Source organism: Misgurnus anguillicaudatus, chromosome 4 (genome assembly GCF_027580225.2).
Source record: "Misgurnus anguillicaudatus chromosome 4, ASM2758022v2, whole genome shotgun sequence".
Taxonomy (NCBI): domain Eukaryota; kingdom Metazoa; phylum Chordata; class Actinopteri; order Cypriniformes; family Cobitidae; genus Misgurnus; species Misgurnus anguillicaudatus.
Window position 1 is genome coordinate 16,754,829 of NC_073340.2, and position 25,612 is coordinate 16,780,440.

At 36.7% G+C, this 25,612-nt stretch overlaps 1 protein-coding gene across 1 annotated transcript; it reads left to right on the forward strand.

The window, feature by feature from the left end:
• Positions 1-1,532: 1,532 nt before the first annotated feature.
• cyth3a (cytohesin 3a) lies at positions 1,533-24,215 on the forward strand. Its single transcript, XM_073866819.1, has 13 exons — positions 1,533-1,838; positions 14,341-14,423; positions 14,562-14,626; positions 15,041-15,107; positions 15,277-15,395; positions 16,452-16,532; positions 17,706-17,818; positions 18,435-18,579; positions 18,681-18,796; positions 20,933-21,009; positions 21,829-21,900; positions 22,320-22,474; positions 22,987-24,215. The coding sequence occupies exons 1-13, from the start codon at positions 1,814-1,816 to the stop codon at positions 23,057-23,059; spliced, it is 1,191 nt and encodes a 396-aa protein (XP_073722920.1). The 5' UTR covers positions 1,533-1,813; the 3' UTR covers positions 23,060-24,215.
• Positions 24,216-25,612: the final 1,397 nt, after the last annotated feature.

Below are 25,612 nucleotides of genomic sequence, written 5' to 3' on the forward strand. Positions count from 1 at the left end.
ACATTGCATTAATGTGTCTGCTAAATGCAAACTGTTTTTCAACAATTCATATTGTCAAATTACAGATTTCTATAGAAAAATGGCACAAAAGCTGTCACTGGGAAAACACCCCTTCCAAAAAGTACACTTTTTTTACCTATAAAGAGGACATAACTTCTTCAAAGGTACCAAAAATACAGATATTAGGACCTTTTTAAAGGGTCCTATGCCAGTGACAGTTTTGTGCCATTTTTCTGAGAATGCACCAACTTCTCTAAAAACAACATCTGTTTTTATACTTCTGTCATTTTAAAACTGTCCTTGTGGTTCCCAGAATGCTTTTGCATGAAGCTGTTGTTTTAAGTTTTATTCTGTAAAGAAAAAACTTGTTAATGTTTAATATTCATTTAAATTTAAACAAACTGTTGCCAGTAAATAGCATCAATTTAAATCTATAGTAAGTTACAGGCAAACAGCTGCCAGTCATACTGTAATTAACAGTGTAGTTTTTAAAGAAATTGAAACCCCACATCAGTATTATTAATACTAAATAATTTTCATCACATTAGGCCTGAAGTTGGGCGTTCAAGTGAAGTGAAAGGAATTTTTTCAGCCTTTGAAAAAGGAAAAGTGGAAAGAACATTCTCTTCCCGAGCTTTACCGGATATCTGTTCCCACACAGGATATCATTCCCACCCTGAAGCCCCTGTTTTCTCTGCACCCAATTCAAACTCCACTCATGAACAGGGTTTGGCTGTGTGCTGTGGTCATCTGCATTGTCTCATATCCAGATGTACATTACGTAACAAATAAGATCAACACTTAAGAGAGACAGAAACTGTATCAGAATGAAAGCATATGCATAAATTGTGGTGAATGTGAGGAATAAAGTAATGTCTCAGTTCATTTGACTGTATGATGCCTAGCTGGAAAATACAAACCGGTCTGACGTGAACTTCCCATGGTTGGTATATGAAATTTTATCAAAATGAAAATGAAATGAAAATCACCACCTTGAGTGGGTGTGGTTCCATGACAATTTATAAAATTACATGACACAAAATGAAATTTTGGAGAGATCATGACATAAGCTCATTTGGGAATCGTGACTAATACTGGATGACTGTCCGGAAATCCAGAAAGATCATGTACTCTGTAGTTAGGCTATTCCATGGGATTGTCCGCCTCATGATGACATCACTCTTGCATATGAATTTCAGGATTATGCTTATTAAAGCAATACCTCATTGGCTGCTTGGTCAAAAGGCTACAGATTGTGGTAGGGACCACGTGGCAAAATTATAAAATTAAAGCAAATATAAAAATCAGCCAATAAAAATTAAATCCCCATCTGTGCCTTTGTAAAGTTTTAGAAAATAATGTTTTTATGCATTTTTATTTATTTATTTATTTATTTATAAAAAATTGAAGATATTGTACATGTTTATATATGCTAAATGACAAATTTAATGCAAAAGAGAAACGACTCCTCCTTATTTAATTTAGTGATATATTGATGGCTTGTTGTGGGCGGAGCCTATATTGGCTGCCTAAATGAAGCGATCTCTTCTCACGAGTCCTCTCTATGGATGAAGGCGAGTACGAGCGGGCGTGGAGCGGACTGAATATCCATTTTTACCAGGATTTATGTTCACCGATTTAGAAAATGTATGGATTATACGAATGACATTTTGAACAGCAACAGCTGAACTAGGTTACGACGAGCTCAGTTTTGATCGTTATGTGATTGAATTTTGAGACACGAAACAACGTTAAATTTTCGTTTGTAAATCACACTGTGAGAATTTTTTGCATCACGACCCTTCAAAGTGATATGAACATGGATGAAGATAATCGAGGTGAGGTTTCTGTGCTTTTTTTCCTAAGCATAAACAGCTGTCAATCTCCGTCTGTGTGTCAAACCGAGTACGCTGCCTGAATAGACGGCAGAGTATCGGTGAAACTGCCCAGATGGATGTAGTATTTACTGTAGTAACTGTAATACAATTCCTAGATACTAAAGATGTTTTAACCTTACTGTAGTAAATCTATATAAGTATACTACGGTATTTACTACAGTTGATCAATCTACTGCATAGCTAATTTTACACAATACTATACAGTGTAGGCTACAATACACTTAAGTTTACTCTAGTAAATACTAGGGTAACGCAGTATTTTTTTCTTGTGAGTAAATTCGTAGTATGAATGCAGTTCACTTGGTTTAGACACACAGACACTGTGAATGATTTTTTCAGCACTAATAGGCTACTAAAAAACAAACCAGTGAGTTTCTCGATAATATATGTACTATATTAAACACTTTGTACACTATTATCAGTAATTGAATCATTATTTACAGAATTTTTGCATTTCTATGAAATCTGTTTCATCTGATCAAGTCTATTATTGTATATACATGTCAATTCTGTCATTGTGTTTTCATAAGAATTTGTTGCGCTTCAGTCTCGTATGGCAATGTAGGTCGTGAGTTTGTTTGATGTGGAGATGCTTTGAAGTAGCTGGCAAGATGTTTATGAGTACAGTGGTGGTGCCAGGAGAATTCATGAGCCATTTAATTACTCCAATGTATAATTTAATAATTTATTCCTTAAAAAATGTGATATTTTAGGTCAGAGAGCTTCAATGCTCTCCATGACAAAAACAAGGTTACAGGAACAAAAATGTATTGTCGTTTTTAAAAAAGCTAAACTGAATACTGGCACATGCGTTCAGAAATAAAGGTACAAAATCTGCTCTTGTACCATTTAAAAAGGTCTTAATATGTAGCATTTCAGTACAAATATGTGGTACTAATATAACAAATATGTATTTATTGATAGGGTACTGCCCCAGTGACAGCATTTAAAGGGGCCATGGCATGAAAATCTGACTATTTCCATGTTTAAGTGCTATGATTGGGTCCCCAGTGCTTCTATCAACCTAGAAAATGTGAAAAAGATCAACCCAGTAACTTAGTTTTGGTAAACCATTCTCTACAAGCACATGAGAAAATAGGTCGTTGAAATTTGGCTCCCCTTAAAAAAAAAAAATTAGTGCCATTTAGTGCAGTGAGAAAGAGAAAAGAGAGAGAGAAAATAAAGAGAAAAAGAGATAGAGAAAATAATTCACAGCACAATTGAGTTTTAATTGTAACAAACCGCTCATTTGCATTTAAAAGGACACACCCAAAACGGCACATTTTTGCACACACCTACAAAGTGGCCATTTTAACATGCTATAATAAATTATCTGTGGGGTATTTTGAGCTAAAACTTCACACATGTGTTCTGGGGACACCAAAGATGTATTTGACATCTTAAAAAAGTCTTGTGCCATGGCCCCTTTAAACCCTTTATTCCGAGAGTGTATGACATTTTGGTATATACTTTGGTTTATCATTGTAAATTTATTTAGAACTTCAACTTCATGTTTACCTTTTTGGTTTGTGTTGTTTAGATACTCAGTGTGACCTTATAATACACTTACTGTCCATACTATACTCGTTATGTACTCAATATTGGTTGTCAAAGGAAGTACACTTGGATTTGTGTGGCTATGTGGTTGATGACCATAGCAGAAAATACTAAGCTTGGTTTAACACGAAGGGGCGGTTTACCGGACAGGGTTTAGATGGATCCATGACTAAGCCTTAGTTATTTTAGGACATTTAAGTAGTTTTTACAAACAAACCATACAATAAACAATGTTGGTGTGCATCGTGAGACAAAACAAAAGCACTGTTATATGTCGGTACAAGGTGTTTTTTTTAAATGAAGACAGCTCAAACATGCATTTTAGTCTAGGATAAGCCCTGTCTGGGATACCGCCCCTAAGGGTTAAATACTAAGCTTTGGTTATGTGGGCATGCATCAATGGGCTTTGAGATGATTCTGTATCTAGTTACTGTATAAATCCAATTATCTGAATAGACATTGCAGATAAGGGCAGTGATTTAGATATTGGACTTTATTACTCTGTGAAAGGTGTTTTAAAAATACTAGGGTTAAAAAACAGGTCAGGATCCAGATCCAAAAAAAAAAAAAAAACAGGCTTTGGTTGATTTACAACCCTAATCACTTTATCTGACGAAGACCATTGTAAATGTCTGCAAGGACAAGAGGGCCAGGAGATGTAGAGGCACCATTAAGCTCAATACATCTTCCTGGTTCCCTTTGTATCAAGATCCATGCAACTTCAAAGCCTTGGACTCGCCAGCTAGTTAGTCTTATCTTACCGTGGGAAAAACACATGGAAAACCACTTTCCTTTTTTTTCTGTGTAGATGGTGACTGAAAAGAAGGGTCTAGTTTGGTATGTCAAGGGCAACCCATGTAACAGATTTGATGTCTTTAACAGGAGTGCAAATATGTTTTACCAATTTTATCCTTTTTCCTGAGCTACAGTCCAACAAAGAGCAGACTGATTAAAAGTAGATAGTGAGTCCTGGCACTCATATAGTGTCTGATTTTACCGATGTCTGGTCCAGGCTCTCCTGAGGTGCCGTCTGGCACCATGTATGACACAGGCAGTGGTCAAAACCTCATCAATGGTGTGACTTCCCCAACCGAGATCTGAAGGACACTGTGCCTGGAAAAGATGCCTAATGTCCAGACAAAATAAACCTTAATTGGTACAGCATGGTTTGGTTAGCAACACATGGTGGTGGGATTTTGACAGAAGGCACATATAAAAATCTTGAATGCACAATAAGTTGCTTTCGATAAAACATTCATCCAAAAATATAGCAAAATCTTTTGTTTGTTTTTCTCCGCGGTAGAATATACATTTATTCTGCATAGTGGTAAACTACATAGTAGTATTATTGAAGCATCCTTAGTATTTGAAGTAGATGCCATTTCCTGAGATATGAGAGAAAATGAGAGAGAGAGCTTTCAGTGTATTTGTTGAGGTCTAAGTCCCACATATGGAATTAATTTTAAGAACGTCTGGAAAGGTTTCCAAGATGCTTTATTAGCTGTAGCAACAGTTGAACCAGTGTTGGAATGATTAAATTCCTATTATGGAAAACAAATATTTTTATTTTTGAAACAAAACGTGACAGGGGAAAGTAAAAAAAAACTAAATAGCTATTGGATAGGGTTGTCCAAAACCTTTGTCTCGGCAGGAGATTTAAAAACAAACACTCGCTCGTACAAAGAATCCTTGTCTACTTTTCCACCCACTGAGTCAAGACTGTCCCTGAGCTCCATCTCTTTAATGCCAGGAATGCAGGATTCGGCAGCGGTGCATTCTTCGGAATTACTGTGTTTTTCTTTGCAGATTTTCTAAATCCATGAAGGGTAATTGAAAAATATGTGGGCACCAATATTACACAAGACATCACATGTGCAGTCTGAAAGATTGGGTAACAGAAATATTTTTATTATTCCAATAGCACCAATACACACTTAAATATAAAGGTGCTTCACCATGCCATAAAAGAACCATTTTTGGCTAAATGTTTCCATAAAGAGCCTTTAAAGGGGACATATCATGAAAATCTGACTTTTTCATGTTTAAGTGCTATAATTGGGTCAACAGTACTTGTATCAACCTAAAAAATGTGAAGAAGATCAACCCAGTAACTTAGTTTTGGTAAACCATTCACTGCAAGCAAAAATAGGTAATTGAAATTTGGCTCCCCTTGTGATGTCAGAAGTGGATAATACCGCCCCTTAATCTGGACTATCCAACCACGACCCTGCCATTTAGTGCAGAGATCAGCTCATTTGCATTTAAATCACAAACAAAATGGTATATTTTTTGCTCACACCTACAAAGTGGCAATTTTTACATGCTATAATAAATGATCTATATAATATTTTGAGCTAAAACTTCACATACGTACTCTAGAGACACCAAAGATTTATTTTACATCTTAAAAAAGTCTTGTGAAATGTCCCCTTTAACACCCAAATAACCTTTCTGTTTCAATAAAGGTTCTTTGTAGAGAAAAAAAAATATTTTTAGATTATAAATAGGTGTGAATGAAATGGTTCTTCTATAAAATTTGACTGAATGGTTCTTTGAGAAACCAAAAATGGATCTTCTTTGGCATTGCTGTTAAGAACCTTTTAAGTTAGTACCTTTATTTTTAAGAGTGTAGCATGCTGCGTTCAAACCAGCCGTGGTAGAGGCGTCAAGCGCAAGTGATTTTAATGTTAAGTCAATGTGAAGATGCGTTGACACGCGTCCAAAGGTCTCACGGCACGAATGAGGCGTTTAGCGCGGTAGACGCGATTCCGCCTCATTAGCGCGTCTAGTTCGCGCGAATGGCGCAAATTAAGCGAAAAATTTAGTTGAAAAATTTGAACTTTGTCGGAAAAACACGCCACGTTAACCAATCAGGAGCTTGCTCTAGTAGTGAAGTGATTACAGGAAGCGAGAGGAGTCGCAGAAGCCCCTCGCATGATGCGAATTTCCGCGTGAATGTCTCAATGACTAGAAATTCACGTGCGGATTTCACGCGAATGAAGTGAGTAAACTCAACATGTTTAAGTGGCAAACTAGACGCGGTAGACACGAATTTGACGCCTCAAACACGGCTGGTATGAACCCACGGTTACAGTAGGTGTAATGTGGGTTTAGTGGCATCTAGCAGTGAGATTGCGAATTGCAACTAACCTCAATTTCAAAACGCTAAGAGAAGCTATACGGTAGTCGCCACAGGACAAACATGTAGTTGTCTGAGACAATGTATGAAACATGCTTTTTTTGTCCGTTTAGAGCTATTGTAGTTCCATGTAAGGAAACCCGCAGGTTTATGTAAATAAAAGCGTCTCATTCTAAGGTGATAAAAACAAGAGAGTTCATTATGTAAGGTCTTGCACTACTGATGGTGTAGTTATGTGGATTGTATTGCATTTCTGTCGGGGGATCCTTCTTGAGGTTACTCATTGCCCCTTTTAAAGGTTTTATGGTAGGAAAGCAATTTTATTATCTTTCTTTAAGAAAATGTCAATAACCAGAGGGTCTATTATTATTACATTACATTACATTCATGCATTTGCCAGATGTTCTTCAAAGCCACTCACGGTGCATTAATGTATACATTTATCAGTAGTATGTGTAGTCTCACAACCAATGCTAGTCAACTATATATATATATATATATATATATATATATATATATATATATATATATATATATATATATATATATATATATATACCTGCAAGACCAATCTTTAAAAGCCTAAAGGGCTATGTTGTATATTTATGCAGACCCTAATTCCCCCCCAAAAATGGCAATTTGGAACAGTCTGTGTAAAAAAAAAATGGTTACGCAGATGTTATGGTGTGTTCTTCAGTGTTTTTTCCTAGTACTATTTTTGATAAATGCAGAGGGGGATAAAAATTCAGTGGGACTTTTAAGAGGATGAAGAGAAACACACGGTGATAAGGACGCAGAAACTTTTCCTTTCGGACAGAGATGAGCTTTCCGACCGTTCCATCTGTTCCACTGGTTAACAGAAATGCAAATGTCTTTCCTTATTCTAAAAATATCTATCTTTGGATATCTAAATATCACTACTAGATAATTAAATGTAGTGACCTATAGAGGTACAATATCTGACCTCAAAGTATTCCTGCATGAATCGAATAATGCATCTATATCATTGGGTTCATTACTACGATTGACAGATGCATAAGGGTGCATGACTGACCACACAGACCTCCGCTGATGCCTTATGCTGTTATTATGTTTAAATAGGTTTTGGCTGAGACACATCTGTGTGTTAGTAAATTTCCTGTATACTGCAACTCCCCAAAGACGACTATGTGTGGTTAATATCGGCGTGTGAGGCTGTGGATTTGGAGCAGCTGTGGTGCTATTGAGAATAGGGATGAGATACAGTTAGAGGGATTGAGGCCATGTGTGTAGATTAAAGAGCCTGGTTGCAAACCCTTAATAACCAGATTTCATGCCTCAGATCATCAGCATGCACAGAAATATGACATATCCTCCTCATCTGTTCTCACAATCTTAAATGTGGCTTTTACTTTAACACTATGTCTGATTTAAACTGTAGTGATTTTAGAGTCAGCAGTTCTTTCTGCTTCACAAGCAACCGTAATGGTTTCCTATCAAAGTATAAGTCATACTGATGGAATGAAGCATTGACATTGATAGTTTGCATATTTCAACGGTCCTGGTTTTTCAAGTCAAGATGCAAATTTGTGAAATCATCACTAGCTGCTGATGTTATAGTCTTTTTAAATGTTCCTCTTTCCACAGTGAAAGATATCTTACAGTTTTCAAGTTGCGTTCCATTAGAATGAAAAATTACAGATAAAATCTCTATTATATCTCAATCAAAGGTGCAGTGTGTGACTTTTGGGAGGATCTATTGACAGGGATGTAATATAGTGTACGTGGCTGTATCGTCAGTGGTGTATAAGGACTTTGCATGGTGAACTGTATTGCTTTTGTTACCTTAGAATGAGCTGATTTTTTAATCTACACCGCGGGTCTCCTTTAGAGTTTTCATGGGTCCACTTAGATCCGAAAACCTGAGGTCCGACCCTAGACCCGAGCGGGGTCATCGTTAATGATTTGGGACAAATATGATGTTAATGTCGTATACTCATAGAAAACAATGTGTTTCATTTTTTTAGAACGGCACGGCGCTGTGCGTCCAGTGTGTGACCCCTTTACTGTGCTGACCGCACACACATCAGTGCTGTTTACTTGGGTTAACTCTTTCCCCACCATTGACGAGTTATCTTGTCAATTAAGAGAAAACATTTGCATAAAAAACTTGTTTTTGATACATTTTTATGTTAATCTGCAATAACGCGATTATCCACTAGATGGCATTTACCCAATTTATGAAAAAACTGAAGCCAAAACATTATTTAATCATTTTAAACTTTCTGTATGTTTTGATACTCGTTCTGAATCTGATCTCTAACAAAATTCCTTCACAAAAATGCAAATAATTTTGCTTTGTTTACACTTGGTATTAAGATGTGTTTTCTTAGATTGGATCACAAGTGAACGAGAGAGACACATTGGCCCTCATTTATCAAAAGTGCGTACACCAAAATTCCAGCGTACACCTGGCGTACACCCAAAACCACGGTGACTTTGAGATTTATTAATATGGACGTTGGCGTACGGTACGCTCAAATCCTACGCCTGCTCGGGAGGTGGTGTACGCACATTTTGAGTTAGTGCAGAAATGCGCAAACACTTCCTAACACCACAAAACGCACTGACAAACTAAAATATATGATATATTATGAACCACTGTAAAAAAAAACATAATAATTACAAACTTCAGTGTTTATTTTTATGCAACATGGACTTCAATGTTTAATTTGAGAGACTTTACCAAAGCATTTGATTTGTATGCATATGTATTCCTTCAGTTGAGAGCCTGGGCGCTTTACCTGACGTTTCAGGGCAAAGCATGTGAGCGGAGCGGAGCCTTGAGCGGTGCGGTAATATTACCATCAAAGCGCCTTTCTAAAAAGTCCGCTCGCTCAGCACCGCTCGTTCAACCCAGAACGCCCTTTGATGTAAAGTAAAAATCAAAGTTAAGATTGGACAGGAAGAAAACATTAAAAGGAAGTGCGGAGAGACTGTAAAAGTTAGCAAATATTTATCCTGGAATCTGAAGCGTCACATTGCAAGAAAGCACAAGGATGTGCTACGAAAACATGGTAATAATGCATCAAAAGGTAAGCTAGTTACACACCATTCGATGATAAATAAATAGCTACACATGAATAGGTAAAGTAAAATGTTTGTGTTGAATGGAGCCATAAATCCGATCATGATGACATGCGGACAAAATCATGGCCACGAATTATCTTTTATGCTACATTATGGACACTTCTTTTTCTTATTTAGTGTAAAGTATGGCCATAAATATAAAATTCGTTCCCAATATTCAACAGTTTGTTCCTTGGGATTAATTATTATAATATTTCGTCATTACTATTACAATTATTATTTCTTCAAATTATGAATTAGCCTTGTAAAACATGTGGATGTCGTGGAAACAAATTGTTAATTTGAATTATATCCGGAGCTCCATATGAAACTGGATCTTAGCTAACAAACAACTGTATGTAAATACAGAAAAACACACTATAAAAGTTACTACATCATTTTAAAATATTATTTTTTTAAAACTTAACCGAACCATTAAGCAGACATATAATTTAGATGTAGGCAACAGTAAATAATAATAATAATAATAAATAATTATTATTCTAAATATCAATTAAGCGTCATTAATAATAAAAATAATAATACAAATATTACAAAATGTCATGCAATTATTAATGTGTCTTTAATCCCGCTCTTTAAACTCCCAAATAAAACAATTTTGTTTCTTTCCACTTCCCCGGTTTGTCTTCTTTGCCGTCTTCCATGTGTCAATGTCGTAAAATGAGGGCGTGGGGGAGGTGGAGACTTGAATTTATATGGGCGTGTTATTCTAATTACGATCATTTTCAGCCGCGGCATTTATGAAGGTGCGTACACCTGAATATCAACGGTACGCACAGTTTCATAAATCAGGCGGTGAGAGGAGTGTAAGCATAATCTTATGCCAACATATACGCCCGTTTCTACGCAAGAATGATAAATGAGGGCCATTATGTTTACACCTGGTATTTAAATCCGTCTCTTTTTTCCACTTTCGACCACTTCTGTCCTGAATACAGTGAGGGGGTGGTCTGTCGAGACTGTGGGCGAGTCTCTCTGCTGTCATTTAAACGCGAGTGGGAGTAATAACGAGTTTATATGGACACGAACTAATATTATGTCGGTGTCCTCTGCTTGTGTTGTAAGTAAACATGCTACACAGTGTTTTGTACATGATATGTTAGAGCTTTCCACAAATTTTCAGCGCAATTGATGAAATAAGATCGCGCAACTTTCTCACGCTTGCAAAATGAAACTGCGGAGATCAGCCGCTTTAGTTTTATCAATGAAAGGCTAAAAATAGCGCTGTTCACCGTGTGTTCACGCCAGAAGTCAGAAAAGACGTCAAACATTGTGTTCAGTATCTCAGATTAGATAAATGGGCGGAGAGAAGGCAGTCGCGTGTGGCTGTTCGAACACATTCAATCACATGTACGTTTACACTACAGAGCAATCCGATCAAAAGGGGTTTCAACTACCTCTGAATGTGTTTGAAGTGGTTGAAACTGGACGCGTTCAAAACGTTTTGAACACCGTTTACACCTGGCATTAACGTCGTCCACTTGTGATCCGATCGACGAGAACGCATGTTAATGCAAAGTGTAACCAGCCTCAAAAAATGGCTGGCGGGAATGAGTTAAAAAAAGAAAGCGCCACTGGGTCGGACTCGGGTCTAATTTTGTCGGCTTTTTCTCGGGGCGGGTCTTTCTTTAAAAAAAAAAATTATGCACGTCGGGTTTGGGTAAATGGTGATTTGGGTACATTTCTTTGGACTCGAGAAGACCTTTAGTCTCCTTGCATGGAAGTCGTCATCATGTTTCTACAGTATCCGTAAATGGACAAAATGTTGTACTGAGCGCGTTTCGTCCCTATGTTCTCTTAAACAACGAAATGTTTGTCCTGTGGTAGCTGCTGTAGCTTCTCGTTTCATTTTAAAATTGAGTTTGGTTGCAATTCGCAATCTCACCTCTAGATGTTGCTACAAAATCCAGCATTACACCTTGAAGTATACAACCTAATTTTGTAGTGGACAATAGGGGTGCCTTGACAACACCTGTCCTAAGCAATTTAAGTTGATACTTAAATCTGCTGAGCTGAAAGAGCAACATCTGGCCTACTTTTAAGATTTGCTCCAACATTTAAGTTTATTTGCCTTTTAATCCTAAAATAATGGTCCTGTTTTGAATGCAGTCTCTTAATTTATTTTTAAAGACAACAGATTTTAATAGAAAGCTTTGGGCCAATATATGTTTGCTATGCAGTCAAATACAGTGTGTCCTTATTTTTTTCAGCCTGCCAAAAGTTAATGATTTTTGCCAGTTTCACCAGAATATCTGAAAGACATTGTCTATGTTTTCCCCAAGTCTCTGACTTCCAGTTAGACTTGAGCAAATCCAGACCCTGTTGTGTAATGAACAAATAGTGCCTCATTGAGATTTAGTATGGTTTTATAAAATAATAAAAAATTGAAATATGGCATTGTACAGAATTTAAAAGCTCTGTGTGACTGCAATGAATCAGCCCAATGTTATTGTTAAGGTTGAACTCTGATTCATGCACTGATTCTCAACTTCCCGCTCCATTGTCATGAGGCAAAACCAGACAACCACAGGAAATTTCCCCCTGTCCTTCTTATAATCCCATTTAAGCCTGCAGTGCCTAAGGTGATATTATATAATAAAATCATATTGGCCAGATTTGCAGGGAGTGAGCCACCACAAGCATCTAAAGTCCCCATCCAACTTGTGAAAGTTTGGTATAAATCTGTTGTAATCAGATGCATTCAGCAATTAACAGTTTAATAAAGAATGTCCTACGTGAGTTAATTCAATCTGGAGCTATTAAACACGTTCAGAGATGAGTTGGGTAACATACACGTAGGAGGATGCATTTTTTTATGTTGCCTTCTTGACTGTAATCATCTGTTTTAGTAAAAACTGTAATTTTAAAAGGGAAGTGTGTAAAAAAGCACTTTGATGCCAGAAAAGTTCATGCACAGATTGCGGAAAATTGGCAGTGTGAATAAACCAAAATCAAATGATCCCCGGACAAACCCTGCATGCATTTTCTGTGTATTTTTCGTAATCTCTGTGTGAATAGGGCTTAAGTTATGCACCTCTGATATCACCAAAGAAGAGAAATGAAAACAGTAATGGTTATCAAACTGGTTTCTTGAACACTCTCCTGTCCTCCTTTAGTCAACAAACAGTCTTTACACCATAGCCGAGCCAAGGAGTCGCTTAAACAATACAATGCTTACAGTAAACACTTTCTTGGCTTGTTTATAGTTTTTCTTATAGCTTCTATAGATTAAGCTAGGACAGGAGAATTATAGAAGTAGCTTCCATTAATAAAAAAATACACTAGTCTATAGCTTTATTCTGTAGTTGTCTCAACTCACACTTTCATTTAAACACTTATATCTATCAAAATGTATTTTAAAAGGAAGTTGAAAACTCCTGAGTAAAGAGCTTTATTGCTTTTTTGTGAAATAATTTCAATACAGTGAGGCACTTCTTAACTGTACAACTGTACAGTAAATGAAAAAGAGAAGTACAAAATCTGTCACTGGGTCGATATCCTTTAAAATCCTAAATGTTCTCATATGTATACATTTGGTACCAATATGTACCTTTGAGGTACTAAATGTACTGTTTAGGTACACAGGTGTAACTTTTAAAAGGGTACTGCCTCAGTGACAGCTGTTGTACCTTTTCTCTAAGAGTGTAGATTTGCATTATATGTTAAAGCCCTTCTGGTTTGAAAGATTATATGCACTTTAAGATTTCAGTTGAGGCCAAGGTTTCAAGTTTTAACAACAAATAAACTCTCCAGCTTATTTGTATTCTTTGTATCTCATTTAAAATGCTTTTTTGAGAGATAATTGCCTGGCTATTATTATAAGATGAGCCATTTTCCAAAAATATTAAAGGTGCCATATAATGTAAAATAGTATTTACCTAGGCATAGATAAATAATACAAGTTCTGTGCATGGTAAAGACATATTTGGGCCCCAAACACGATTGTTTCCTCCTTCTTATGTAAACCCCATGCATACAAATATGCCAATCTCAACATAACACCAACTGTGACCTTACAGTCGTGATGAACCCAAACATTAAATTACACATAAAATGAATTACAATATTGTTACAATGCTAAAAACAAATTTGTGAGTGCTTAGCGCTATATGCTAGCATTTAAGTTTTACTATTAACATTTTGCAGGTTTATACTGAAAAAAAAAACAACAACATCTGATACAGGCAGGGACTGAAGTAAACTACTGGCCAATGTGGCCGGTAGATTAACAGTGTTACCCGCCAAATGCAAAATTCACCCGCATTTGACGCATGGTCGGGTGTTAATTTCAGGCCTTGGATACAGGCTAAAACATACAAGGTCTGTTTACTTAATGTGAGCTAGTGACATGAGTCTCATAAGCCTCACTGTGAAGCAGCCAATCAGAGCAGAGCTCAACATTATTATTCATGACACGGCCAAATAAGGTAATAACAGCCCATTTCATTCTAGGGACAAATCCTGGGGTTGTAAATTGACATGTAAAACCGTTTCTGGATCATTTTTGCACTTAATAAAGTCTCATACCTTCTATTCACATATCAGAGAACAATTAAACATTTTGTATCAATGCATTCTTTGGCACCTTTAAATAATGTGACACACTTCTCCCGATAGTGCCCGAAGATCTTTCACTTGAAGAGAGAGATGAGCTGTCAAACATCAGAAGAAGAAAAAAAGAGCTGCTAGATGACATTGAGGTAAAATCTTTTTACAATCATAAGGATATTACACATCACCCCGAACCAATTTGCATATTTATTTATTTATTTATTGTTGATTCATAAAAACAAATTGTGTAACCTCAATAATAATACTTACTTTTTCTGTTCTTGCAGCGTTTAAAGTTTGAGATATCTGAAGTAATGACAGAGATTGAGCAGTTAACATGTATCAGAGAAAAGTAAGTATTCATACACTTAATAATAAGATACAAAAGTATTAAAAGTAAAAAGTAACAACATTTCTAACAGTGTACTTTTTATTGCATTATAGTGGTCGTAATTTAATTTTTTTTTGTATCGAGATTAGGTTGCGTATTTTCTTAAAGGCGGGGTGCATGATTTTTGCAAAAACACTTTGGAAAAGGGAGTCGGGCCAAGTACCAAAACCAATTAGCAGTAAGGGGCGTGTCTACTAACCAACATCGTTCCTGGGTTGCGTATGTGTGGGGCGGGTCTATCAAAAGAAAGTCCAGATTCTATTGGGTTAGGGACGTGTTTGTTTAGGTGATTACAGATATCAATATTAGCTTTCAGAGATCATGCACCCCGCCTTTAATTTTTTCATTTACGTTTTATTTCATGTTACATTACAGCAAAAGTTCTCAGAGGAGCAAGCAGATCGCTGTCGGAAGAAAGAAATTTAATATGGATCCTAAAAAGGTGTGTTTCTATATCAATTTTCTATTTAAAAAAAATCCATTGTTTTAATCACCCTACCAGTCACAGACAGATAGTACACATGACACAGGCTGGGATAAGATGCTGTTTATCTAAGCTTGCGCAAACATCACAGAGAGGAAACCGGTTAACACCTCTAACATCTTTGCAGGGAATCCAATTTCTTTTGGAGAACGATCTTCTGCAACACACACCTGAGGACATCGCACAGTTTCTCTACAAAGGCGAAGGCCTAAACAAAACCGTCATAGGAGATTATTTAGGAGAAAGGTGAGTCACATCACTCACATAGCAAGACCATGGTTTATAAAAGATATGTGTGAGAGATAAGGCGTTTCCATAAAAGAAGATATTGTTCTGTCAGGAAATTACTTCCCCATTTGTAACAGATCAAAACCACCAGTCTCCAAAACAAATTTAGGATATTGCCCAGCCGAAGACCACCTGTATGAGCCTTATCTCACCCTTATCAACACCACCCTCAATGGCTATAAAACATTATTGCAACTGTCGCTTAGTAGAAACAATGCCAAGATCATAGGTTGTTTCTGAGTGAACACACAAATGACAAAGTAGAATAAGTAATACAGTGCATTTTATCAAATAGCAGCTAGACAATTGTGAGTACATATACTATGCACAATTTGTTAGATGTAAAAATAGCCTTGTCGACGTAAGCATTCTGTCTAACTTGATAACTGTTGTTAGGCTGTCTTTGTTATGCACCAGCCTGCAGTTCATTTACAGAGCTTTTGGTTTGCTAAAATGTGCGGGGCATGAACTGTACACAGCAGTTACTGCTTAATTGTATTTATGAGAGGAGCTGGAAACTGTAATTATAGTGGTTTTAGATTAGAGGAGCGTAGAGGCTTGGCCTTAATCTTGGCTTGTGGAATCAAGTGTATGCGGTGATAAATTGGTTCATTACCTTGTTTCAATTGCAGCCCTTTTAAGACCCTTGCATGTTTTCAATAGACAATTTTTTTATTGCCAAAACCAAACACTGACTTCAATGACTTGTTATGAATGTTTTGGATTATAGTCTTAAAAATAAACGTGCTTCATGATGCCATAGTAGAAAATTTTTTGGCCGTATGGTTCCATAAAGAACCTTTAACATCGGAAGAGACTTTGTAGTAGATTTGTAGTAAAAAAGGTTATTTTAAATTATAAAAAGGTATAAAAGAAACTGACCTTTTTAGTAAATGGTTCTTAAAGGAACCATAAATGGTTCTTCTATGGCATCGCTGCATTAGGAGCCTTTTGGGCACCTTTATGTATCTGTGAATGCATGTTTTTAACTGATTTTTTTGTTATTATTTTTAGAGATGATTTCAACATTAAGGTTTTACAAGCTTTTGTGGAGCTTCATGAGTTTGGTGACCTCAACCTGGTTCAAGCTCTGAGGTGAGATGGCCATTTCAATCCACCAGCAACATAAGCAATACAACTTGGCTCACTTGTGTATGCATAAAACTGCTGTTTGCTCTTAAAGGTGCAGTGTGTAATTTTTAGAAGGATCTCTTGACAGAAATGCAAAATAATATACAAAACTAAATTATTAGGGGTGTATAAAGACCTTTCATAATGAACCGTTATGTGTTAATTGCCTTAGAATGAGACATTTTTATTTACATACACCGAGGGTCCCCTTACATGTAAGCCGCCATTTTCTGCAGCCATGTTTCTACAGAAGCCCTTAACGGACAAAGTTTTATACTAAGTTGTCTCCACTGATGACATGTTTGTCCGGTGGCGGCTACCGTAGCTTCTATATGCGTTTCAAAAGCAAGAGGTGAGCAATGAGTTGTTGGTTGCAATTCACAACCGCACCACTACATGCTGCTAAAATGTACACACTGCACCTTTAAAGGTGCAATGTGGGACTTTTAGAATGATCTCTTGACAGAAATGCAATATAATATACATTGCTATATTATCAGTGGTGTGTAAGTACTTTACATAATGAACTGTATTGTTTTATTACCTAAGAATTAACTGTTTTTATCTACATACACCGTGGGTCTCCTTACACGGAAGTCGCCATTTGGGCCACCAAGTTTCTACAGTAGCCCTAAACGGACAAACTGTTGAATTGAGTGCGTTTTGTTCCTATGTTGTCTCAGCGGATGACATGTTTGTCCTGTGGTAAAGAGCACCTATTGTCTGATTCACGTTTTTGCATTTCCCTTGGTGTGTAAGTGTGTATTAGTACATGTTAACGATATGCAAAAGGTACAAACCCCAAAGTAAGCGATGATGCAAGTTATCATCCCCAACGTATAAATCTCTTTTCTTGGACTACAACAAACACACGGATTGTAGGCAACAGTTTCCTTCCTGGGATTGGTGATGTAGACAAGACCGACATTATCATAATTCCTCCTGCTTATGTGGAAAATAATGTATTTTTTGAACCATAAATCACGCAAACACATTGTATTATACCAAATACACAAAATAATATTGTTTTTAGCAATGAAATAGGTGCTCTTTAAAGAAATATTAAGTTTTCACTTGTCTATCGTCTATTTTGACTATTATATTATTTTCAGTATGATTTTCATTTTCTCCTGGCAGGCAGTTTTTGTGGAGTTTTAGACTTCCAGGTGAAGCGCAGAAGATTGATCGAATGATGGAGGCTTTCGCTGCTCGATATTGCCAATGTAACCCAGGTGTCTTTCAGTCCACAGGTGAGTCTGTCAGCATTGGATAGGGCTTATCATATTCCCAAAAATTTGAGCTGCCTTCATTTCAAAACTTAAAAGTTTGTTTGTAAAAACTCCTTAAATGTCCTAATATAACTAAGGCATAGTCCTGGATTAATCTAAACCCTGTCTAAGAAGCTTCACGCATAGTATGTAGTGTATAGTGTGTCATCATTTGTGACGTAATTTTAGTCTCATTTGGTTAAGCGTGGTTAAATTACACCCCACTTTCTGTCTCTCTGGATAATCTTGGCTTCATAACTGTAGAGTCAAACGGTACAGATTTTGGCACATAAACTGTTAAATCTTATATAAAATGCAATAGCCTAGAAATGGACTGGAGACATTGCAGGGTTCCTGCTAAAGCAATCTAGAAACAATTACTGTCATATTTAAATGTGGCCTGTGTGTTACATCATACTTATATAAAAAACAAATCTTTAGGAGCCAGCCAAGGAAAGATTAGAGTAAATTGAGTTAAATCGGTTTGCCAAGTTTTAATATCCTCCTGTACTGTATATGTTTCATCTACTCCTCTGCATTTCTATGCTGTATGGCCCCATAGAGATGCCTGACTTATCCTGACTTCCTCTCTTGACAGACACATGCTACGTTCTCTCGTTTTCTGTCATCATGCTCAACACCAGCCTGCACAACCCTAATGTCAGAGACAAGCCTACGGTGGAGAGGTTCATCTTAATGAACCGCGGCATCAATGAGGGTGGAGATCTGCCAGAGGAGCTGCTCAGAGTCAGTTTGTGCTTTATACTGCTGTGAAACTAGTTTAATACAGTACTCTTATGTAATGACACAACAGGCATTTGCATAATGATCTCTCATCTTCCTACAGAAATTTATATGAGAGCATTAAAAATGAGCCATTTAAAATTCCTGAAGATGATGGGAATGATCTAACACATACATTCTTCAATCCAGACAGAGAGGGATGGCTGTTAAAACTAGGTTTGTCTATCTATCTATCTATCTATCTATCTATCTATCTATCTATCTATCTATCTATCTATCTACCTATCTACCTATCTACCTATCTACCTATCTACCTATCTACCTATCTACCTATCTATCTATCTATCTATCTATCTATCTATCTATCTATCTATCTATCTATCTATCTATCTATCTACCTACCTACCTATCTATCTATCCATCTATCTATCCATCTATCTATTGTATCTGCCTGTCTGGCTGCCTGTCTGGCTGCCTGTCTGGCTGCCTGTCTGGCTGCCTGTCTGGCTGCCTGTCTGGCTGCCTGTCTATCTATATCTATCTATCTATCTATCTATCTATCTATCTATCTATCTATCTATCTATCTATATATCTATCTATCTATCTATCTATCTATCTATCTATCTATCTATCTATCTATCTATCTATCTATCTATCTATCTATCTGCTTGTCTATCTGCCTATCCGTCTGCCAGTCTCTTTGTCTGTCTGCCTGTCTGCCTGTCTGTCTGTCTTTCTCTATCTATCTATCTATCTATCTATTTAGTCTGTCTGTAAGTTTGTCTTCCTCTGTCTACTGTATCTATCTACCGTATGTATCTATCTAGTCTTTCTGTCTGTCAGTCTGTCTGTCTTCCTCTGTCTGCTGTATCTATCTAGTCTATCTGTCTGTCTGTCTTCCTCTGTCTAATGTATCTATATATCTACTGTATGTATATATCTATCTATCTATCTATCTATCTACTGTATCTATATAGTCTATCTGTCTGTCTGTCTGTCTTTCTTCCTCTGTTTAATGTATCTATCTACTGTATGTATGTATCTATCTGTCAATCTTTCTACTGTATCTGTCAATCTATTTATCTGCTTGTCTATCTGCCTGTCTGTCTATCTGTCTGTCTCTTTGTCTGTCTGTCTATCTATCTATATATCTATCTACTTCATCTGTCTGTCTGTTTGTCTTCATCTGTCTATTGTACAGTATCTATCTATCTATCTGTCTTTATGTCTATATACTGTATATAGCTGTCTATCTTTCTACTATATCTTTCTACTCTATCTGTCAGTCTTCATGTCTGTCTGTATGTCTGTCTTTCTGTCTGTCTGTCTGTCTACTGTATCTTATCTATTGTATCTATCTTTCTACTGTATCTATCTACTCTATCTGTCTGTCTGTTTGTCTTCATCTGCCTTTATGTCTGTCTGTCTCTCTATCTACTGTATCTTATCTACTGTATCTATCTGTCTACTGTATCTATCTACTCTATCTTTCTACTGTACTTATCTACTCTATCTGTCTGTCTTCATCTGTCTTTATGTCTGTCTGTCTATCTACTGTATCTTATCTACTGTATCTATCTGTCTGTCTTCATCTGTCTACTGTATCTATCTATCTACTTTATATGTCGGTCTATCTATCTACTGTATCTATCTGTCTATCTGCCTGTTTATCTATCTACTCTGTCTGTCTGTCTGTCTATCGAGTAGGTTTTACTCTGACATCATCACTCTGGCAGTAAATAATAATCTTTAAGCATGTTTTTCATAGCATATGTCTTACAGTAAAGAGGATCAGGATAGATAATTCTGTTGTTATTGGCAGATCATCATAGCGTTTATACAACATAAGCTGGATTTATGAGTAAATTAATCCTTTAATGTCCTGAAATTTGCTTAATTAAAGGTGCATTGTGTAACTTTTAGAAGAATCTCCTGACAGAAATGCAATATAATATACATCATTATATTATCAGTGGTGTAAAGACCTCACATAATGAACTGTATTGTTTTTATTACCTTTAATAGAATTAGACATTTTTATCCATATACACTGCGGGTCTCCTTACATGGAAGTCGGCATTTTGCGACGCCATGTTTTTACAGTAGCCAACGTTTTGTTACTACATTATCTCAGTTGATGACATGTTTGTCCTGTGGAAGCTACCGTAGCTTCACTATGCATTTCGAAAGGGAGGGGTGAGCTGTGGACTGAGACGGTTTTTTTTTCAATTCACAGCCTCACCACTAGATGCCGCTAAAATCAACACACTGGACCTTTAAGCAAATGTTAGTTGGTGTAAAACAGAAACTACAGTAACTGCAAGTCAGTAATTTGTATTTTTAACTTGCAGGAGGAAGAGTGAAAACCTGGAAAAGGAGATGGTTCATTTTGACAGACAATTGCCTATATTACTTTGAATATACAACAGTAAGTAAACTGCTCACTAAAGCCGAAAATTAGATCCAGGACCATCAATTCTGATGTTCAGCTCAGATTATCATGTAATGTGTGACATTTACAGATCAAATTACAAATGGATGCCCCAATCATATCAATTATGTTTTACGTCAGTACTTTCCTAAAAGCCAGTGAGAGACCAAGGTGAATGACAGATCTTGTGAATGACAGACCTTGCTAATGTGTCACAAATTCTCTATTTGTTACATCCGCTTCCTTTGTGACGTGAAGCGCATGTCACGTTTGTGATGCACCATGATTTTCAAATCTTGTAGTGTGAACGTGTTTCAGATTTAAGAGAAGGAAATCTGTCAAGATTTACCTTGTGTGTGTGTGTGTGCTGCCGGTGCAACCAGATTTCATAATCGTGTGTAAGCCTGGCCTAACATATGAATGAAAAGATCAGATAAATTAGAGAGAAAACTAGAATAAAAAACTAATATAAAAAAGATGTGATTTATTCAGCATCTTAACAGACACAAGCACCAGATCTCTTAAAACTGTAGCTGATTTAAAACCATACAGTGCACATGAACACAGTCACTAAAGCCATCGCCGTTGTGTCATCTCAGCAAAGTGGAAGGAAATATAGTTTTTTTCCCTGCTCGTGTTCCACATTTAGACCAAGAGACAGACAGATGGTTGCTTAATGTGACTTTTTTTCCCAAGATCCCCATCCTCCATGTCACATGTGGAAAAACATATTGAAGATAAAACCCTCACACTAATTGCTTTATTGTTAATAACAAATAAAAAGAGGGGATTAAGGGATCACGTGTGTATTCACAGGACAAAGAGCCGCGAGGGATCATACCATTGGAGAATCTCAGTATAAGAGAAGTAGAGGAACCAAGAAAACCTGTAAGTTCCTCTTAAAGCATCAGATTTGTATTTAATGCTGCGTTTGCATTATTTTGTAATGATGTAATAATGAAAAACTGTTCACTTATAAAGTGGTGTCAAATGGCAATGACCTCAACAGTTAAGCCATGTTTACCATTTTATCCTTTTGATAGATGCAATAATTGGACAGACATTTAATGGTCCTGAAACTTCAGAATCTGCCTAATAATTGATATGCTGTTACAAGCGTTGCCATAGAAACAAGTAGTTGAAAGTGAACTGTAATCCATTGTACTGTAATTACTGTCATTTTGACACAACGTGAACTCGTTTTTAAGTTCCCTGCTAAGTTTTTTCTGCACAAAAAGTCTTATATTTAGTACCCTAACATTTGTCAATGAAGGAAATGTAAAACCTGTCATACTTTCACCTTTCAGAATTGCTTTGAGCTCTACAACCCCAGTCACAAGGGGCAGGTAATAAAGGCATGCAAGACGGAAGCTGACGGGAAGGTGGTGGAGGGGAATCACGTGGTGTACCGAATATCAGCGCCAACTCCCGAAGAAAAAGAAGAGTGGATTAAATCCATCAAGTAAGGCTTTATCGTGTCAGACCTCATTATTGTCTTCCTGTCTGACCGAGGCAGCTGTAGGTCATATGCATACACATGCTCAAAATGTGACAATTACAGATGATCACAGCTTAAGTTTAAAGTCTTTTAGATTTTACGTCTGGTGTTTACGCATAAAGCGACTTGGGAAACGAGAATCGCTCCCTTACATTGTAGTGCTGACAAGACTAATGGAGTCAGACTGACCCCAGTCCTCTCAAGGTTAAATGGGTTTCCTGAGGATAAATCAGCATTTATCAGTGGAGAAAAGGGAAGTTAAAAAGCGCTTAGTGCTTTGTTGTTTGGCCATGACTCTGGTTTTGTTTTCCTGTGTTGCCTTAAACAGATTTTTTTAATGCACCCAAAGGTCACCCCCATCCAAAATAATAATACAGTAACTTTATTTACAGGTTTTATAATCCCAGTTTCCTGAAATTACGGCTACAGTTTAATATATACTTTGAGTTTTAATTGTCAATGTCATTGTCCCACAGGGCGAGCATCAGCAGGGACCCTTTCTATGACATGCTGGCCACTAGAAAGCGGAGAGTGGCTACTAAAAAGTGAGAGTTCACATCTTCAGCTTGAAACCTTTTCTATTAATCTGTCAGATGACAACAAGAACTCTCAAAGCTAAGGACAATTTCCAAATCATTGTGTCTATACTAGGTGCTAATGGAAGCTCTCTAGTGAAAAACAATGAGAGTACAGTGATGTTGATGGTGCAGTTATATACTGGTATTGTGTTTGTAAAGAAAACCTTTTAAGAGTAGTAACTGATTCAACTGTGCTACAATATCTGCATCATTTCAAATGTGGGTCCAATATGCAGCATGTAGCGCCCTCCGCTGCCTACAGCAGGAACTTCACCGTCACGCTAATCTTGTTTCAACTATTACAGATGTTCAGGTATAGTTATGCAATCTATTTAACTGTAGATTTAAGAAATGTACTATGTAAAAGTATACTGGTTATGCAATTTTCACATTCTTTTTTATATTTTAGATTTATTGTAGAATTATAGTGCTGTCAAAATACTGTATTAATAGCATCTTTAGTTTAAAGTGGTTTATGTTAATCTAATAGCCATTTAAATCAGCAGGACTGGTTCCTTTAATTGTAATGCATAAAATAATCTGTCAGTGTTTGTATATCCTATTTATTTGTTTTTGTTATAAGGTCATTATTAGTAATATGAAATATATTGTTAAACTAATTAATTTGTTCTCATATGTATGCTAATAATACTATTTTGTGTTTTTCAAAGATAATGCAAACTCTCCACCCTTGTGAATCCTTTATTTTATTTAAATGGTTGCTTATGTTAAAACATTTGTTGTAAATATGTAGGTTATAAATCTGTTATGTTTAATTCTGTGTCTTTGTATAATAATACACACACACACACACACACACACACACACACACGCACATATATGACAAAAGCCATGTTTGGTTGTTTTTATAGATTAGAGATTTAGTGAGGCCTGGAATTAATAGTATTTAACAACAGTAAATAATACTAATTTTGACAAAAAAAAACTATATCCCCCCATATTATTTTTACAGAAACCAATTAACCCCTGCTCAAATAACCTCAGTATTTTAATGTGATCTTTACTGTGATAATGATATTTTAAGAATGTGATTATTTCTATCATCCTACAGCTCTTATAAGCATCTTAATGTTAAAGAGCATTAAAACAGAAATCTTGTCACCCCATTTTATGTGATCTTTTGTCTTCATTCATAGGATTGGGATGAAATAACTGTTCTGGCTAAATGGGATACAGTTACGACCTAAATCCTGTGAAATGTTGGACTTGGGGTAGGATTAGGATGAAAATGACTTTGACAAGATTTTGGCTGTAGCTAAATCCCTTTTAGCCACAACCCTTCACTACAATCAGATCGTTGGACTTGGGGGCAATACAATGTGAAGTTTAGTATGATTTGAGGTAGGGGTGGGCATTCCTGGTCCTGCAAAGTTTCGCTTTAAGCCTAATCAATCACACTTAACAAGCGGATGACGTCAAGATACCGCGAGAGCGAATTGAGAAATCATACGGAGAAATCTATTTTGGAATCGCTCTCGCGATAGTTTGATGTCAACCGCTTGTCAATTCTTGCGGCGACGCGTTAAAGGAATAGTCTACTCATTTTCAATATTCAAATATGTTATTACCTTAACTAAGAACTGTTGATACATCCCTCTATCATCTGTGTGCGTGCACGTAAGCGCTGGAGCGCGCTGCGACGCTTCGATAGCATTTAGCTTAGCCCCATTCATTCAATGGTACCATTTAGAGATAAAGTTAGAAGTGACCAAACACATCAACGTTTTTCCTATTTAAGACGAGTAGTTATACGAGCAAGTTTGGTGGTACAAAATAAAACGTAGCGCTTTTCTAAGCGGATTTAAAAGAGGAACTATATTTTATGGCGTAATAGCACTTTTGGGAGTACTTCGACTCGCCTGAAAAGTCCGCTCCCCTTCTCACTCTCATAATGGGAGAGGGAGGGTGTTACTGCGCAGAGTCGAAGTACTCCCAAAAGTTCTATTACGCCATAAAATATAGTTCCTCTGTTAAATCCGCTTAGAAAAGCGCTACGTTTTATTTTGTACCACCAAACTTGCTCGTATAACTACTCGTCTTAAATAGGAAAAACGTTGATGTGTTTGGTCACTTCTAACTTTATCTCTAAATGGTACAATTGAATGAATGGGGCTAAGCTAAATGCTATCGAAGCGTCGCAGCGCGCTCCAGCGCTTACGTGCACGCACACAGATGATAGAGGGATGTATCAACAGTTCTTAGTTAAGGTAATAACATATTTTAAAGGAACACAAGGCAGCATTTTTATGTTAATAAATCATCTTCGTAAGTCGGTATATGGTTAAATGACTCATTACATGACGAATGAAGACCCTCTCGCCCGCCCCTACCGTCTGTAGGAAGAATATCCCACTTGCAAGGTCGCTGTATCTGACCCGGTGTCCTTCAGTCTCGTAAAGTCTCAGATATAGAAAGCATTTACTCCCAGACACTAGGGGGAGCTAGTAGAGAAATAATACTCAGACTTGCCTTGTCAAGGATACTTCCTTGGCAGGACTAGTCC

Coding starts and splice junctions, on each gene's coding strand:
- cyth3a (XM_073866819.1), top strand. CDS start 1,814: ATGAACATGGATGAAGATAATCGAG. Junction 15,108..15,276: donor TTAATATGGATCCTAAAAAG/GTGTGTTTCTAT, acceptor ACATCTTTGCAG/GGAATCCAATTTCTTTTGGA. Junction 16,533..17,705: donor AACCTGGTTCAAGCTCTGAG/GTGAGATGGCCA, acceptor TTCTCCTGGCAG/GCAGTTTTTGTGGAGTTTTA.